The 19,053-nt window shown below is 39.7% G+C and overlaps 1 protein-coding gene across 1 annotated transcript; it reads left to right on the top strand.

The window, feature by feature from the left end:
* Nucleotides 1–9,296: 9,296 nt before the first annotated feature.
* LOC132234247 (disintegrin and metalloproteinase domain-containing protein 20-like) lies at nt 9,297–11,526 on the top strand. Its single transcript, XM_059695289.1, has one exon. It carries the CDS (start codon nt 9,298–9,300, stop codon nt 11,524–11,526), a length of 2,229 nt encoding a protein of 742 aa, XP_059551272.1. The 5' UTR covers nt 9,297.
* Nucleotides 11,527–19,053: the final 7,527 nt, after the last annotated feature.

Genomic DNA, 19,053 nt, shown 5'->3' with positions numbered 1-19,053 from the left:
GGTCAAGGGCATGTACCTGGGTTGTGGGCATATCCCCAGTAGGAGATGTGCAGGAGGCAGCTGATTGATGTTTCTCTCTCATCGATGTTTCTAACTATCTCTCTCCCTTCCTCTCTGTAAAAAATCAATAAAATATATATTTTTAAAAAAAGTGTAATATGGCAATTAGACCAGACATCCAAATGACTTCCTGGACGTCATTCTGGATGTCCTTCTGGACAAAGCTGTGGTGGCAGAGGCTGAGGCAGAGGCAGTTAGGGGTAATCAGGCAGGCAGAACAGTTAGGGGCAATCAAGCTGGTAGGGAGCAGTTAGCGGCGATCAAGCAGGCAGGCAGGTAAGCGGTTAGGAGCCAGTGGTCCTGAATTGCAAGAGGAATGTCTGACTGCTGGTTTAGGCCCAATCTCGCAGGGGTCCAAGATTGGAAAGGGTGCAGGCCGGCTGAGGATATGCTAGTGGATATGCTAGAGACCTGATGCATGAAATTCATGCACTTGGGGGGATCCCTCAGTCCGACTTGCACCCTTTTGCAGTCCAGAAGCCCTCGGGGGATGTCTTAGGCCTGCTTAGGCCTGCTCCCCACAGTCGGGCATCCTTAGCACTGCTGCAGAGGCAGGAGAGTTTCCTGCCACCGCCACTGCGCTCTACAACTGTGAGCCTGGCTTCTGGCTGAGCAGCACTCCCCCTGTGGGAGTGCACTGACCACCAGAGGGCAGCTTCTGCATTGAGCATCTGCCCCCTGGTGGTCAGTGTGCATCATAGCAACTGGTCATTCTGTCATTCAGTCAATTTGCATATTACTCTTTTATTATATAGGATGCAGAACAAAATGCAAGCATTTATTACAAAAGCTTGGAAGCATGCAAATAGAGTTAAAATGTCTAAGCTCCTAGCAGCACTAGAAAGAGGTAAATTAGGACATGGATTATATTATACTAGAGGCCCAATGCATGAAATTCATGCAAGAGTAGGCCTTCCTTCTCCTGGCTGCCACCATCAGCTTCCCTCTGGTACCCAGGACCTGGGTTTCCCTCACAGCCCCAGCTTCGTCTGGAAGGTCATCTGGAAGGATGTCTGAGAGGACATCCAGTCTAATTAGCATATTACACTTGTATTTTTGTACATGATGTCGAAGATGCATGTTACTATCTCTAGAATAGCCATTAAAATAAAAAAGATTGATATAATATAAGAATTTGAAGGGGAAAAGGCATAATAAATTATTTTTTATTATTACAAATATAGACAAGGAAGGAGGAAAACAAACATAATGCAGACATGAAAATGAGGAGCAGTAAAAATACTTTGTATTATATTATAACTAGAGGCCTGGTGCACAAAATTTGTGCACAGGGAATGGAGGGTCCCTCAAACCAGCCTGCACCCTCTTACAGGCCGGGAGCCCTTGGAGGATGTCCAACTGCCGGCTTAGAACTGCTCGGCCCTGCCCCGCACCCAGGCCTAAGCCAGCAGTTGGACATGCTTAGCACTGCTGGGTGACAGGAGAGGCTCCTGCCATTGCAACAGCTCTCCGACATCCCCCAAGGGGTCCTGGATTGTGAGAGGGTGCAGGCCAGGCTGAGGGACCATAGCGGTGCACAATGGGGCCGGGGAGAGATGCGGCAGGTTGGCCAGCCCAGGAGGGTAAACAGGAAGGCTCCAGGTTGTGTCCTGCCCATCTCGCTCAGTCCCAATCAGCCAGGCCCCAGCAGCAAACTAATCTACTAGTTGGAACGTCTGTCCCCTGGTGGTCAGTGCACATAATAGCAACTAGTTAACCAGTTGACTGTCTGCCCCTGTTGGTCAGTACATTTCATAGCAAGTGGTTGAGTGGCCTTAGCATATCATTAACATATTTTATATCTAGTATTGTGATCCTTCCAACTTTGTTCTTCTTTCTCAGGATTGCTGCAGCTATTCAGGGTCTTTTTTAATTCCATATGAATTTTTGGAGAGTTTGTTCTAGGTCTGTGAAATATACCAGTATGGTATTTTAATGGGGATTGCACTGAATCTATAGATTGCTTTGGGTAGTATGGACATGTTAATGATATTGATTCTACCAATCTATGAACATGATATACTCTTCCATTTGTTTATGTCTTCATCTATCTCTTTTTTCAACATCCTGTAGTTTTCCATACTGTTTTTAAATATATTTTTATTGGTTTCAGAGAGAAAGGGAGAGGAGAAGAGAAATCGAAGCATCAATTATGAGAAAAAATTATTGATTGGCTGCTTCCTTGATGCCCCACCCTGCAACCTAGTCATGTGCCCTGACTGGGAATAGAACTATGAACTGGTTCATAGGTCAACACGCAACCACTGAGCCCTGCCTGAGAGGCTTACCACTGTTTATTAACATATTATTGTAAGATATTGCAAGAGCTTGTTAACATAATAAAAAGTAAATAAAAAGTTATACATGTTAGAAATTATGAAATAAGGCTGTTTCTATTTACAGATGACTTGATGCTCTATGAAGAAAATCTGAAAGAATCAACAATAACTCCTGAAACAAATCAGTGGTTATGCCAACTTTGAAGAATATAAGATTAATGGACAAAAGTAGGCCACTTTCAACAACTGGAATTTGAAATTTAAAAAAATACCATTTACACTAGTACCTTAGAAATGAAATTACAATGCATAAATATAATAACATAGATAACACCTTTTAAGCCAAGGTAAAACATGAAAAAGGATGAAATAAGTAATCAATTATTATGAGGAAAAGAAAGCTACTTAGTTCACTAATGTTGACCAAACAAATTATTTTTTAGTTTAGGAATAGTTCCTAAAAATATTCTAGGATCTGAAATTTTTTACGTTAAATGTCAATATTTTCTTAAATGTATCTCTCCTCCTCTATCCAATAACAAGATAATTAAAATTTGCTATCCAGCCATTAAATTAAGCCAAAGACATTGCCAGGTTTGAACTGCATCACCTAAAATTCATATGTTGAAGTCAAACACCAAGTACCTCAGAAAATGTTCTTATTTGGGAATAAGGTCATTGCAGACATGGAATTGGGTGGGCCTGAATTCAATATGACTGATGTTCTATTTAAAGTGGAAAATTTGGACAGGGGAAGAGAATCATGTCAAAATTGAATTATGCTGGATAAGGCAAGGATCTATCGGAAGCCAGAAGAAAAGTCTAGAATAAATCTTTCCCTGGTATCCTTAGAGAGAGTAAGGCGTTGTGGATGCTGATTTTGGAATTCTATCCTCTAGAATTGTCAGGCAATAAGTCTCTGTGGTGCTTTATTATAGCAGTACTAAAAACCAATAGAGAGAATAACACAGTCATAGTTCTAAGGAGATTCTTTAGAAACTAGTTGTGATGAAAGCCAGAAAGTGAAAAATTCCATGAGGGGAAGAAATGCAGATTTGGAATGGACTTACTAAACTGGAGGGAAAATAGAAAGACACTGGCAGGTATGCAGCTGGCAGACATTACCTGTCTCTCACCCACAGGTAAACTCTCAAGGATAATGAATTACTAACCTTGCTTCCTTGGTTTACCTCAGCCAACTTGCTGAATATAATTCTGCCTATATTTTACACTGTCAGCCAGTCAATTTACCTATTAAGCTTATTTTCACTCTAGTTTTTACTCACCTCCTTCTTCTGCTAAATTTCCTTTTCCTTTTCCTACTGACAATGGTTTTCTTAAGAAATGAAATATATTTCTGTGCAGATATAAAATGTCTCTGTGTTATTTCATTGACCTTAGAGAGAAAATTACTGATGATTAACGATGTCTGGATTCTTTGTAAAATATTCTACAGGTTCAACCTCTTCTGGAACTTGACATACTTGAACTACAGTATGGTTCATTGTTGAGGAAATAATCTGGGATCAAGGCAACAGTTTAACCAACATTACTGAAGCTAAAGTGTTTATACTGTAGGAAGCACATAGGATGGAGATTAGTCACATTTATTCCTATTGAAGAGTAGTTAGAAGTAAAGTTTGATGGAGATGATAGAGTCACAATGAGGAGGAACTCTAACCAGTTGCCATGGTATGTAGCACTGAGAGAGTTTTGCTGCTAGGTAACTACATCTAGAATTTAATCAATCCAGAAACTAAAAGGGGGTGGCATTTATATTTCTCCTTGTCATGTGAGGTCTCACAGGAAAATACAAACCATCAATGAGTATGTCTTTAGCTAGAAAGGACCCCGGGAACCATTAATTCTTCTGCTGGTAAGTCACTCAAGAATTTCGTGTAAAAGAAAGAAGCAGTAGGATTTGTGTGTGCATGAACACACACACACACACACACACACACACACACACACATGCACAGACAAGAGTCTTTACCAAGTATTCACATCTTGAGAAGGATCTCTGAGACCTATTATTTCCTATTAATATCTTTTACTTGGATGAAAGGAACAAAATTGTGCTCAAATAGATTGTTATTCATATTTTGGAAAAGTATGATTAGGCTATGAATAATAGTGAGAAGGGAGGTAGTAATTAAGGTGCAAAGAATGGCCAATTTGACAAAACTGTGAGGATATAAAAAGGAATTTATCAATTGTATTATACATATATTAGTATGTATCATAATGTTCAGTCAACAATAGACAATGGTATTACTTGAAGGAAGAAGTACCATGGGATAGATGGATGTTACTTAAATGTGTTTATATTTTATTATAATCTTAGGAAGAATAACAATTTTTAGCTGCTGTGGCTGACCAGCAGACCCTGAGTGACAGATGAATGATTACTCTGACACAGGATTGCTGTGAAAGAGAGGGCTAAGAGACTGCCTGGCTAAAGGAACCAGACAGCCTTGATAGCCTGCCTCTTCAGGCTTTTATTGTAACAGCAGTTTGAGATAAAGTTTATCTATTAGGTACAATCAGTAGGGTAAGTAATCTTAGGAGGACACATGTATCTGCAGTGTCTTTTAAGCAAGGACACTTAAATATTAAGCATAAAGATTCTGGTAAACACCTGGGAGCTCAGACTTGTTTGGAAAAGTCAAGGCAGGGTCTGCTGCCTTTGGCAAGGTCCTCCTAGAGGCCCCGGACCTTTTAGAGATTCCTTCTTACAGACTTTCCAACCAAGTCTCCTGTGCTCCCCCACATTTAGCACCATGTAAAAAGGAATAAAATCAAACTAGAAGGGTATCAATTGCAGATGGGATTATATGAAAGACAAAATAAAATACGTTCAGAATGCAAAGGAAATAATCCCAAAGGGATGGAGGAAGTCTTTGGGGGATGGGATACTATTTTCTCATAAGGCACAAACATCTGAATCCCCACATTTTTAGGATTGCAAGATAATTTTCAATTTCAGTCTTCATGAAGATGTATTTATGTCATAAGGTTGTATGAAAAATAGAAATACAAAAATATTTTCCTCAATAATACAAACATATTAGCACATCTTTATGCAAATGAGAAATCTGGTACAAGCACAATGCCTTTTGACAGTACTGATTTGTTACTTCTGTGAACAAAATATTAATAAAACCACATAATGTTAAGACACTGTGCTACACACTTGGGAAACCTAAATGAATGATGGAGGCCTAAATAAATGAATGGTCTTGAGCACAAATTTAGGCAGAGTGGTTGGGGCAGAAATACACATTAGAAATTTGTCAAATTGCATTCAATAATTTGCATATCCATGCCAACTTTTATTTATAGCATGAATATCCACAGTCAACATAAGATCATTAAATACTGAGAGCAAAACGAAAGAACATCAGCAACCCCTCTACAAATAGGATAAAACACAGGAAAGTGAAATATGCTATAAGGGACCTAAAACACATTGATCAAATCCACTTCCCATAGCAGGTAATATAAAAATGAAAAATGCCTAATTGAGGTCCTTTCATATCCTGGATGATGTACTCATTTCTGCATGATTTTTTAAAAATCTTCATTTATCACACCTTGACATCTTTTCTCTGGAATCATTTTTTCTGTTACTTATAAAGTCTTCATTTCTTTGTTCACACTTTTTCATAGAAAATTCTTTTTTCCTACTTATTTCTACTAAACCTATGTGTCAACAATTATAAAAAAAATTGACAAATTAGTTAGTTTACCTCTTTTTACTTATGTAGACATGTTTGTGTAATTAAAATAAAGTATGTATGAAAAGTTTAATTTCACAATAAATTTTTCTTTATGTATTACTGTAATTGTAAATTTATACTGAATGGGTCTAATAAATGCATGCATTCACCAGTCACCATGAGTTAGCATGAGTTAGCAAATGCATACAGCTGAGGCATGGCTTAGTTCACATTGGAATATCGGCTGGCATGTGTTAAAACTACTGCAGAAAGTCACTCCAAGTGCCAATAGAACCAATTACCACATGTAATATGGTGTGATCATGTGCTAATCATTAGCCAAACACTGTTTACAAGCAATGACTCTCAAATTTAAATATATAGACTATAGCTGTCGATATGTAATATTCATTTCTATTGATGAAATTACTACAGTGTTTTTTCCCAGCATATGGCCTATTCACTAAAATTTGTTAAAAATAACAGTGAATTAATAACGAAGTTTTAACCTATTGGTTTAATTATAAGCAAATCTTGGTTTAAAATAGTTAAAATTAACAAGATGTTAATTTTCACATATGACACATGGGCCAGAAATTTTGTCTGTTAAATTCAAAATCCTTTAAATCAAGGTCTGCAAAATCAAAGATTTACTGTACTGCATTTACTGATGCTGCCATCTTGATGTAAATTCTTGGCTTCAATTCCTTATTTGTAGAATTGGATTTCCTTTCAATCTTAAATAATAAATTATTTGGTCACATTGCACAAGAAAAATATTTTAAACTACTTCCATGTATTATTATTTTTCTTATTGTCTCTAATATACAGGGGTGGGCAAAAATACGTTTATAGATGTGAGTGTAAAACTCAGAGCTTATTCTTATAAAGTTATATAAATGTTTTACTTTACTCTCATTCTCTATAACCACATCAGAAATACAACTATATAAAAGAAAAATAATCATTCTGATCTACATGAAATATAGCTTAACAGAAATCCTACTACTAAGAATATAAGGAAGCCACAAACATTGGTAAGAGGGGCAGAGACACTGCACAGGCTGGCCCCACATGCATGTGTGGCAGATAAAACTTCCCTAACTGGGTGAAGGAAATAGAATACAAATCCAGGAAGTGCAGAGAGTTCCAACTAAGATGAACCCAAAGAATCTCACACCAAGACAGATCATAATTACAATTCAAAAGATTAAAGACATATGGATCTTAAAACAGCAAGAGAAAAGCAGTTACCTACCTATAAGAGAGCTCCCATAAGACTGTCAGCTGTTTTCTCAACAGAAACTTCATGCCAAAAGCAATGACAAGAAATATTTAGAGTGATGAAAAGCAAAGACTTGCAATCAAGATTACTCTGCCCAGAAATGATATCATTTAGAATTGAAGGACATATAAACAATTTCCAGGAAAAGAAAGAGTTAAAAGAGTTCATCATCACCACCAAAGCAGTATTACATGACCTGTTAAAGGGGAAGAAGGAAGAAGAAGAAAAAGGAGCAGGAGGAGGAAGAGGAGGAGGAGGAGGAGGAGGAGGAGGAGGAGGAGGAGGAGGAGGAGGAGGAGGAGGAGGAGGAGAAGAAGGAGAAGAAGAAGAAGAAGAAGAAGAAGAAGAAGAAGAAGAAGAAGAAGAAGAAGAAGAAGAAGAAGAAGAAGAAGAAGAAGAAGAACAACAACAACAACAACAACAACAACAACAACAGCAACAGCAACAAGAAGAACAAGAAGAACAAGAACAAGAGGATTAAAAATATGAACAATAAAATGTCAATAAATACATATCTATCGACAATTGCATCCACCTCCCCTCAGAAAAAAAACCCCCACACCCACAAAATAGAGAAACAAGCAGAACAGAAACAAACTTGTGGGAAGAGCGCAGGAGATTTATCTCAGTGCAGTGGCAGATGCAATGGTGTGAGTGCACTCCGCCTATACAAGCTTCCTTGGCACACTGGGAAGTGGCAGCGCCCGCCTGAGTAAGCCCCCTAGAGCCCCTACATAGTACCCTATCTTTCCTACCATTGGTTTCCCTAAGGATGTTGTAAACTTCTGATTGGTCCAAAAAGTTATATATGTCGCTGTACTTAAACAATAAAGTTCAGATCTGCATCTTGAACCTGATCTCCGGAGTCGGGCATGCTTTGTTAGGACTCCATCGGCCTCACCCCCGCGGGACCCCCTGCCTCACTAACTCAGAGGTATAAAGAACATTTTGGTGGTTATCAGACCAGAGGAGGGTTGGGGAGTTTAGTAAAAAAGTTTGAAGTGATTAAGAAGTACTAATTGGTAGTAACAGAATAGTCATGGAGATGTAAAATACAGCACAAGGAATACAGTCAATAATATTCTCATTATGTATGTATTTTGTTAGATTGGTATAAGATTTATCAGGATAATAACTTAGTATTTTATATAAGGTCATTGGGGGCACTCCTTAAACTAATATTTAATATTGTATGGCAGCTATAATTGAAAAATAAAAAATATTTCAAACAATAATACAAATAAAATTGAAAATATTAATATTTATATCAATTCTATAGGTATAAATAGAAACTCCCTCTCAAACATTTGATATAAGTTTACCTTTCCTTTGTTTTATACATTTATTGTGAAAGTATTCACACATGTTCATGCAGTTAAACAATAGTATCATTAATCATTAAGTGTCATTCAACCAGGTTCAAAAGGTGTTAGTCTATGACCAATGACCATTTTCTTGTACACACACAATCTCACACTGCCTTACAATTTCTTTTTATTAAAATAAATTTTTATTTACTTTAAGAGAGATAGGAATGAAGAGGGAAAAAGAGATAGAAACATCTATGAGAGAAAAACAGTGATTAGCTGCCTCTTTCATGCCCCCTACTGGGAACGAACCCACAACCTCGATATGATTCCTGACCAGGAATCAAACCAGTGACAGCTTGGTGCAAAGGACAAGAGTCAACCAACTCAGCCACATGCACCGTGATGCCTTAAAATTTCTTAAGGACAAATGCGTGAAGTATTCTGAGACATGTCTTGAGTCAAACACTAATTTCATTTTAACACTTGTCTTTTTCTTCCTCCTCCACCTTGGCCTGCTCATAACCCCAAACACTGTCTCTACTCTGCTTTTTATTTTCTCTTCCAGTGTGCTACTCTGCTGGTATGAGCCTGCCAGAGAACAGACTCAAAGTCAATGCTGAATGCCCAGCTCAGAGGGAACAGTGATGCTTCCTGCCCTTCCTACTGTGTGTTCACCAATGGTTGTGTGTGGTGGCTCCATAATGGCTGTGAGTGAGGCCCTGGTGTGTGTCAGGAACACACTCCTGTCACTCTGGCTGGCGGTAGTTCTGTTCCCATATGGATGGTCCCAGGCTGTGCACTCCCGACCCCATGGTGCCCCAGAAGTGGTGATTCCCTTGAAGGTAGCAGGCTTTGGCATGAAGACTAAAGACTGGCTCTCTTACAGAATGCATTTTGGGGGCCAGAATCAGATAATCCACATGAAGGTCAACAAGCATTTTCTGTCCAGACACTTCCGAGTGGTTACCTACTCAGACCAGGGTGCTCTCCTTGAGGACCAGCCTTTTGTAAAGAATGACTGCTACTACCAGGGTTATGTGGAGGGGGACCCAGAATCCCTGGTTACCTTCAGTACCTGTCTGGGGGGCTTGCAAGGAATATTACAGACAAATGACGTTGTTTACGAAATAGAGCCCAAGAGACTTTCTACCACATTTGAACATTTCATATACAAAGTGGACAGTGAGGAGACACAATTGCCACCCATGAGATGTGGAGTAACAGATGAAGAAATAGCACGACAACTGAAGTTTCATGAGAGTGTTAATTTCACTTTGATGCAGAGTGGGTATGAAGGCTGGTGGACACACAACCGGCTTCTTGAACTGGCAGTGGTGGTGGACCACAATCGCTATCTTCATCACGAAAGCAACACCACAGCTGTGCAGTATGAAGTATGCTTTATTGTCAATGAAGTTGAATATTTTTTATATTCTCTAGATGTTGATGTTGTTTTAATGGGAATTGAGGTCTGGACTGAAAAAAACCCTATTAAAATAGGTTCGATAGGTAATGTCCTGGGCACATTTTGCAATTGGAAGCAAACTAGCTTTAATAAGCGCATTCCCCATGATGTTGCACATCTTTTGGTAAAGCATGGCTTTGGTATTATTATTGGCCTAGCCTTTGTTGGAACAGTATGTAACTCTATTCGTAATTGTGGAGTGGAAAGTTTAATGGACAATAAATTGAGTGCTGTTGCACACACTGTTTCCCATGAGATTGGTCATAATTTTGGTATGAATCATGATGACAAAACTTGTACATGTGGACATAAACAATGCATAATGTATCCAGTAAGATCAAATGGAATTAGATTCAGCAACTGCAGCTATGCTAGCCTCATGAAAACTAATGCAAGGCAAAATTGCATCTACGTTTCATCAAATGCAGGGAACATCTTCACACTTGCACGGTGTGGGAACAGTGTGGTTGAAGAAGGAGAAGAGTGTGACTGTGGCGCTTTACATTTGTGTATGGAAGATCCGTGCTGTGAGTCAGACTGCACTCTCAGCCCTGGGGCTGCTTGTGCTTTTGGTCTCTGTTGCAAAGACTGTCAGATCGTTCGAAGAGGAAAAGTTTGTAGAAAAAAGGAAAATGAATGTGATCTCCCAGAGTGGTGCAATGGGACATCCCACCATTGTCCAGAGGATGTGTATGTGCAGAATGGGATGCCATGCAAGGGCGGTGGCTACTGCTATGAAAAGAGATGCAATAACCGTGAGCAGCAGTGTAGGAACATATTTGGCAAAGAGTCCAAGAGTGCAAATCAGAGTTGCTACACGGAAATGAACACCCGAGGTGACCGTTTTGGGAACTGTGGTTTGATGAACGCTACATATGTAAAATGTGACATCTCAGATACCTTGTGCGGGAGGATTCAGTGTGAAAACGTGACAAAACTTCCCCTTCTGAGAGATCATTCTACTGTGCACTGGACTCACTTCAATGGCGCCACCTGCTGGGGTACCGACTACCACTTCGGGATGACCCTACCTGACATTGGTGATGTGAAAGATGGGACAGAGTGTGGGGCAGAACATATCTGCATCACAAGGAAGTGTGTCCATAGGTCACTTCTGGTAACTAGTTGTTCACCTAAGAGCTGCAATCTGAAAGGAGTCTGCAACAGCAGGCAGCACTGCCATTGCAACTGGCAGTGGGAGCCTCCCTTCTGCCTGGAAAGAGGTCATGGAGGTAGTATTGATAGTGGCCCACCTCCTGGGAGAACAGTGAGACAAAAGACCAATAACCTGGGACCACTTTGGTTGATTCATTTTATTCTTTTATTATGCTTGTTAATTTTGGGTTTTCTGACATGCAGAAGAACAGATAAGAGTGAAGAGCAGAATGAGGAACCTTCACTTGAGTAAAAAGAGCAAAATGTCAAGACCTTACCTAAGGAAGAGGAGCAAGATGTTCCAATTTCATCTAAGGAAGAACCGCAAAATGTTCCACTGCATTTTAGAAAGAAAAGCAACAATTTACAATTTCTTAAAAGAAGCCCAATTTCCCATGTACTAAATTTTAGTCTCCTGGCTGTTACAGGAGAAATGTTACAGAATGTGTCGCAGATCATTGACATACTGCCTGTGAATTTTTATTATTTGGGATCATAAAATATTGGCCATTAAACAACTATCAAAATATCCTAATTCCTAGAATATCACTATCTTTCATGATTTTATATAGTGTCTAACTTTCATGGAACTAGTGCCTTTGTATTTCCTGAGCAAAAGTACAGCTAATGTGTGTTTTTAATTTGCTGTCTCAGTTCTAACCACCCTTCCCATTTGTACTCTGCTTTGTCACACAGAGAATGCAAACATAGAAATTAAATTTCTTCTTTGCCAGTCCTCTCATTTTTAGTTTCTTCAATAGTTGGCAATTGGGAAGCAGACTGGAAACCTGGGAAATTTTCTGATTACTATTCACGCCAGTCATGCCTCATTAACAGCTCTAGTCTTTACAAAGATAGTAACTTCCAGTCTGCACATTATTAGTATATATACTATAGCATTGTGCAAAAGTGGGTTTACAGTTGTGAGTATGCAAAACAGAGTTTAATTTATTTTTTATTAATTATTGTGTTATTTTCCATACAAATGACTGTCAACCTACATTTGGCCACCTCTGATAAGAACTTACAACTTTTGGGAGTAGGAAAAAGATGGCGACTGGCAGGAAAGAGGTGAGGGATAGGAAGTGAGTGAGTGAGGAGATAAAAGGAGAGTGTGTGGATGTATGTGGTATGTGTGTAAGTGAGTGAGGGACAGTTAAATCTGGCAGGAGTAGCAGGGGGTGGCAGACCAGGCTCTCTGGGACAGGGAGAGACTACCACCGCTGCGGCCACTCCCCAGACTGCGAGACTCGGGGCGTGGATCCCACTCCATCTTGAAGCGGGAGTGGCCTCTTCTAGGAACTCATCATCACCACCCCCCAGACAGGCCTTGGACACTGCCCATGGCCCATTAGCCACTTCAGCCAAAATCCTGCTGCCCCACCCGCAGACCTGTGGACTCTGGGACCTTCACCTCCAAAGGTGTACCACTCCCACAGCAGTAAGTGCAACTTCCCCCGCCCCAGCCACAGACCTCCAGAAGCCACATACCCACGTTTCCAACATTGTGTGTTTCTAGCACACAGCCTTCCAGGGAACACCACTCCATAGGCAGCTTTGGGAGCTACTGTGAGCCCCCGCTGGGTGTGATTTTGTACAGACATGGGCGCACTGCCCCACAATAGAAATTCTGAAGTCCCTCTTCTTGAATAACTGCCCACAGACAACCCAGCTGCGCAACTTCAGCGCCCGGGCCCCTCAGAGTGCGTCTGAGCTCTGCACAGGAAAAGGCACTGCCACAGTCGCACATTTCCAACAGCAGGCACCCTGAGCCCATCTACACACAGGGCACTCTGGGGAGCTGCTGTGAGCCCTGGTTGGGTGTGATCTTGGACAAACAGGGACGCACTCCCCCGGCAGTAGACATTCTGAATCAACTCATCCTGAACTCCTGCCCACAGATGCCTTGATTATGCGGCTTCAGTGCCAGGGCCCTTCAGAATGCTTCAGTGCACCGCCCTGCTGGCAAAGGCACCACGGGTGCCCCTGTGAGCTGTCACTGGGAGCGCGCACCTATCCACCACAGGTGCAGCAGCAAAAACCTGAGACTTCCCACCACACAGCTGCAGAACTCTGAACACTACAGGCACACGCTTTTCTGGCACGCAGGCCTCCCAAGTTCACAGCAGCTCTTGGGTGCTGCTGTGAGCCCCTACTGGGCACAAACTTATATAAACAGGAGAACACTGCTGGGCTGAAGAAATGCTGAATTCCCTCTTCTGGGATACCTGCCCACAGACACTGCAATCCCGTGGCTTCAGTGTCAGGGCCCTTCAGAGTGTGTCAGTACACTCTGCTGGAAAACGCACTATGGGTGTCCCTGTGAGTTGCCACTGGAGGCTGCCCACCCCAAAACTACAGAACTCTGGACATCACAGGCATGCCTTTTCAGAGTGCAGGCCTCCTGAGCCCCACCACCCCAACAAATGGTTCCTGGGTGCTACTGTGAATCCCTGCAGGGCATGCATGATTTCAACCAAGGGCACAAGACAACAAAATTGGGACACCCTCTCCATGGCTGCTGACTTCTAGACACCACAGTTGCACCTTTCCAGCTCGCAAGCCTACATCAAGAGAACCCAAATAGCTCAAGTAGGGAGCTATGCTAGATTATTAAGCCCAGGAGACTTGAGACAGCACACCAGTAACACCATCCTCAAAAGAACCTGGATAGCAAAGCAAATGGATCTACAATTAAAACATTACAGCAAAACATGGGAAGACAAAAAAGCAATCCCCAAAGGAAAGAAAAAGAGGAATCACCAGAAGGGGAGTTAAATGAAATTGAGGCTAGTAACATATTAGAGAAAGAATTCAGAGTAATGGTTATAAGGATGCTGAGATGGCTGGATGACAAATACACACAACTCAATGACAAATACACAAAACTCAATGAGAATTATAAGGAGCTGAATGACAATGTCACCAACATGAAAAGGAACCAAGAGGAAATGAAGAATGACATAGCTGCACTAAAGAACACAATGGAAGGCTTAAAAGGAAGACTAGAAGGGGCTGAGGAACACATCAGTGAATTAGAAGACAAGGTAGGAAAAAACACATAACCATAGCAACAACTGGAAAGAAAATTTAAAAAGCAAGAGAAGATCCTAAGGGAGCTTTGGGACAACACAAAAAGAAACATCATTTGCATAATAGGGATACCAGAAGGAGAGGAAGAGAAGCAAGGAATAGAAAATCTGTATGGATGAAATAATGACAGAAAACTTCCCTGATATTGGCAAGAAAAAAGCTATGCAAGTCCAAGAAGCACATAGAGTCCCAAACAAGATGAACACCAAAAGACTGACACCAATACACATCATAATTAAATTGGCAAACACCAAAGACAAAGTAAGAATCTTAAAGACTGCCAGAGAATGACAGAAAGTTACCTACAAGGGATATCCTATTACAATATCAACTTATTTCTCAACAGAAACACACCAGACCAGAAGGAAATGGAATGAAATATACAAAATGATGCAAAGCAAGGGACTGAACCCAAGAATACTATACCCAGGAAGGCTATCATTCAAAATTGAAGGTGGAATCAGAAGCTCCACATACAAAACAGGGCTAAGAGAGTTTATTACCCCCAAGCCAGCAGCGCAAGAAATGCTAAAGAGACTGCTGTAAAAAGAAGAAACAGAATAGCAAGAAGAAACACAAACATTAAGAATAAAAATGACGACAAACAAGTACTTATCAATAATAACATTAAATGTAAATGGATTAAATGCTTCAATCAAAAGACATAGGGTAGCTGAATGGATAAGAAAATATGAACCATATATTTGCTGTCTGCAAGAGACCCACCTCAGAACAAAGGATTCACACAGTCTGAGAGTGAAGGGATGGAAAAAAAATTTTCAGGCAAATGGAAATGAGAAAAAAGCTGGGGTAGCAATACTTATATCTGACAAAATAGACCTCAAAGTAAAGGAGACCTCAAAGTAAAGGCCATAACAAGAAATAAGGAAGGCCACTACATAATACTAAAGGGAGCAATTCAACAAGAAAATATAACTTTGCTAAACATATTTGCACCCAATACAGGAGCACCCAAATACATTAAAAAAAAAACTCCTTGAAGATATCAAGTGAAAGATTGACAATAATACAATCATAGTAGGGGAATTCAACACACCACTGACATCACTGGATAAATCCTGTAGACAAAAAATTCAGCAAAGAAACAGCAATCCTAAATGACTGAATAGATCAGATGGACTTAATTGACATCTTCAGAACATTTCACCACAAAGCTAAAGAATATACATTCTTATCCAGTGCACACAGGACATTTTCAAAGATAGACTACATAGTAGGACACAGGCAAAGTTTCTTCAAATTCAAGAGGATAGAAATCATAACAAGCATCTTCTGAGATCACAATGGCATAAAACTAGAAATAAACTACAATAAAAACAATGAAAAAAAAATCAAACACTTGGAAGCTAAATAGTATGCTATTAAACAATGATTGGGTTACCAAAGAGATCAAAGAAGAAATAAAAAACATCCTGGAAACTAATGACAATGAAAACACAACAATCCAAAACCTATGGGACTTAATGAAAGCAGTCCTGAGAGGGAAGTTTATAGCTCTACAGGCCTACCTCAAAAAAACAAGAAAAACTTGTAATAAATTATTTAACCTTGCAACTTAAAAAATTAGAAAGAGAGAAATAAGAAAAGCCCACAGTATCCAGAAGGAAAGAAATAGTAAAGGTCAGAGCAGAAATAAATGACATAGAAACCAAAAAGACGATACAAAAGATCAATGTAACCAAGAGCTGGTTCTTTGAAAGGATAAAAGAAATTGATGAACCTCTAGCCAGGCTCACATAGAAACAGAGAGAGAGAAGACCCAAATAAACAAAATCAGAAATGAAAGAGGTGAAATAACAACAGACCCTATAGAAATACAAAGTATTGTTAAAAAATACTATGAACGCCCTGACCGGTTTGGCTCAGAGGATAGAGCGTTGGCCTGTGGACTGAAGGGTTCCGGGTTCAGTTCTGGTCAAGGGCATGTACCTTGGTTGCAGGCACATCCCCAGAGGAGGGTGTGCAGGAGGCAGCTGAATTGATGTTTCTCTCTCATCTATGTTTGGAACTCTTTATCCCTCTCCTTCTCCCTTCCTCTCTGTAAAAAAATCAATAAAAAAAAATACTATGAAAAACTATACTCCAACAAACTAGACAACCTGGAGGAAATGGACATATTCCTAGAAAAATACAACCTTCCAAAACTCAATCAGGAAGAATCTAAAAGCCTGAATAGGCTGATAACTATGGAAGAAATTAAAGCAGTCATCAAAAAGCTTCCAGCAAACAAAAGCCCAGGGCCAGACGGCTTCACATGGGAGTTTTACCAAAACATTCAAGGAAGAACTAAAACCTATCCTCCTCAGACTATTACAAAAAATTCAAGGGGAAGGAACACTTCCAAGCTCATTCTATGAAGCCTGCATCACCCTAATACCAAAACCAGATAGACAAAACAATGAAAGAGAATTACAGGCTAATACCCCTCTTGAAAATAGATGCCAAAATCCTCAACAAAATTCTAGCAAATCGGATCCAGCAGTACATTAGAAAGATCATATGCCATGACCAAGTAAGTTTTATCACAGGGATGCAAGGATGGTACGATATCCGCAAATCAATAAATGTGATACATCACATTAACAAATTGAGAGATAAAAATCACATAGTCATATAAATTGACGCAGAAAAAGCATTTGACAAAATCCAATACCCTTTCTTGATAAAAACTCTCAGCAAGGTGGAAATAGAAGAATCAAACCTCAACATAATAAAAGCCATATATGCCAAACCCACAGCCAACATTGTACTCAATGGGCAAAAACTAAAACCATTTCCCCTAAGAGCAGGAACAAGACAGGGATGCCCACTCTCACTCCTGTTCGATATAGTACTGGAGGTATCAGCCATTGCGATCAGACAAGAAGAAGAAATAAAAGGCATACAAATTGGGAAAGAAGAAGTAAAACTGTCATTATGTGCAGATGACATGATACTGTACATAGAAAGTCCTGAAGACTCCATCAAAAAAAAATTAGACTTAATAAATGAATTCGGAAATATAGCAGGATACAAAATTAATGCCAAGAAATTTATGACATTTCTATACACCAATAGTGAACTTACAGGAAGCGAGACTAAAAAAGCAATCCCATTTACTATCACACCAAAAAAAATTAAGATGCCTAGGAATAAACTTAACTAAAGAGGCAAAAGACATGTACGCAGAAAACTACAGGGCGTTGACAAAAGAGATAGAGGAAGGCATAAACAGATGGAAGAACACACCGTGTTCTTGGATTGGTAGAATCGACATCATTAAAATGTCTATACTACCCAAAGCAATCTATAGATTCAATGCACTTCCAATTAAAATACCAACAGCATATTTTACAGATCTAGAAAGAACTCTCCAAAAATTCATCTGGAAAAAAAAAATGAATAGCTGCAGTGATCCTGAAAAAGAAGAACAAAGTAGGAGTGATCTCAATACCAGATATCAAAATGTATTACAAAGCCACGGTTCTCAAAACTGCCTGGTACTGGCACAAGAACAGACATGTAGATCAATGGAATAGAATAGAAAACCCAAACCACTATGCTCAATTAATATTTGACAAAGGAGTCAAGAACATACAATGGAGTCAAGACAGTCTCTTCAATAAGTGGTGCTGGGAAATTTGGTCAGACACATGCAAAAAAATGAAACTAGACACCAAGTTACACCATACACAACAAAAAACTCAAAATGGATAAGGGACTTAAATGTACGATGGGAAACCATAAAAATATTAGAGGAGTCCAAAGGCAGCAAAATCTCAGACATATGCCGAAGCGATTTCTTCACCAATACCACTCCTAGAGCAATGGAAACTAAAGGGAAATTAAACAAATGGGACTACATCAAAATAAAAAGCTTCTGTACAGTAAAAGAAACCATCAATAAAACAACAAGAAAGCCCACTGCATGGGAGAACATATTTGCCAATGTTATCTCTGATAAGGGTTTAATCTCCAACATTTACAGGAAACTCATACAACTTAACAAAAGGAAGACAAACAACCCAATAAAAAAAATGGCAAAGGACCTCAATAGATACTTTTTGAAAGAAGACATAAGGAAGGCCAAGAGACATATGAAAACATGCTCAAATCACTAATCATCCAGGAGATGCCAATCACAATGACAATGAGGTACCACCTCACTCCTGTCGAATGGCTATCATCAACAAATCAATACATGACAAATGCTGGAGAAGATGCAGAGAAAAAAGAACCCTCATGCACTGCTGGTAGGAATGCAGACAGGTGCAGCCACTGTGGAGAGCAGTATGGAGTTTCCTCAAAAAACTAAAAATGGAACTTCCATTTGACCCAGTGATCCCACTTTTTGGAATATATCCCAAGAAACCAGAAACACCAATCAAAAAGGATATATGCACCCCTATGTTCATAGCAGCACAATAGCTTACAATAGCTAAGATTTGGAATCAGTCTAAGTGCCCATCAGCAGATGAGTGGATCAAAAAACTTTGACACATCTACACAATGGAATACTATGCTTCTGTAAAAAGGAAGGAACTCCTACCATTTGCCACAGCATGGATGGAACTGGAGAGCATTATGCTAAGTGAGATAAGTTAGTCGGAGAAAGATAAATATCATGTGTTCTCATTCATTTGGATTATAATGAACAACATAAACCGATGAACAAAAATAGATCTAA

The sequence above is a fragment of the Myotis daubentonii genome, chromosome 5 (assembly GCF_963259705.1).
Source record: "Myotis daubentonii chromosome 5, mMyoDau2.1, whole genome shotgun sequence".
NCBI classification, from domain to species: Eukaryota; Metazoa; Chordata; class Mammalia; order Chiroptera; family Vespertilionidae; genus Myotis; species Myotis daubentonii.
Note: the sequence above shows the minus strand (reverse complement) of the source record. Positions and strands in the feature narration are given on the sequence as shown.

Coding starts and splice junctions, on each gene's coding strand:
- LOC132234247 (XM_059695289.1), top strand. CDS start 9,298: ATGCTTCCTGCCCTTCCTACTGTGTGTTCACCAATGGTTGTGTGTGGT.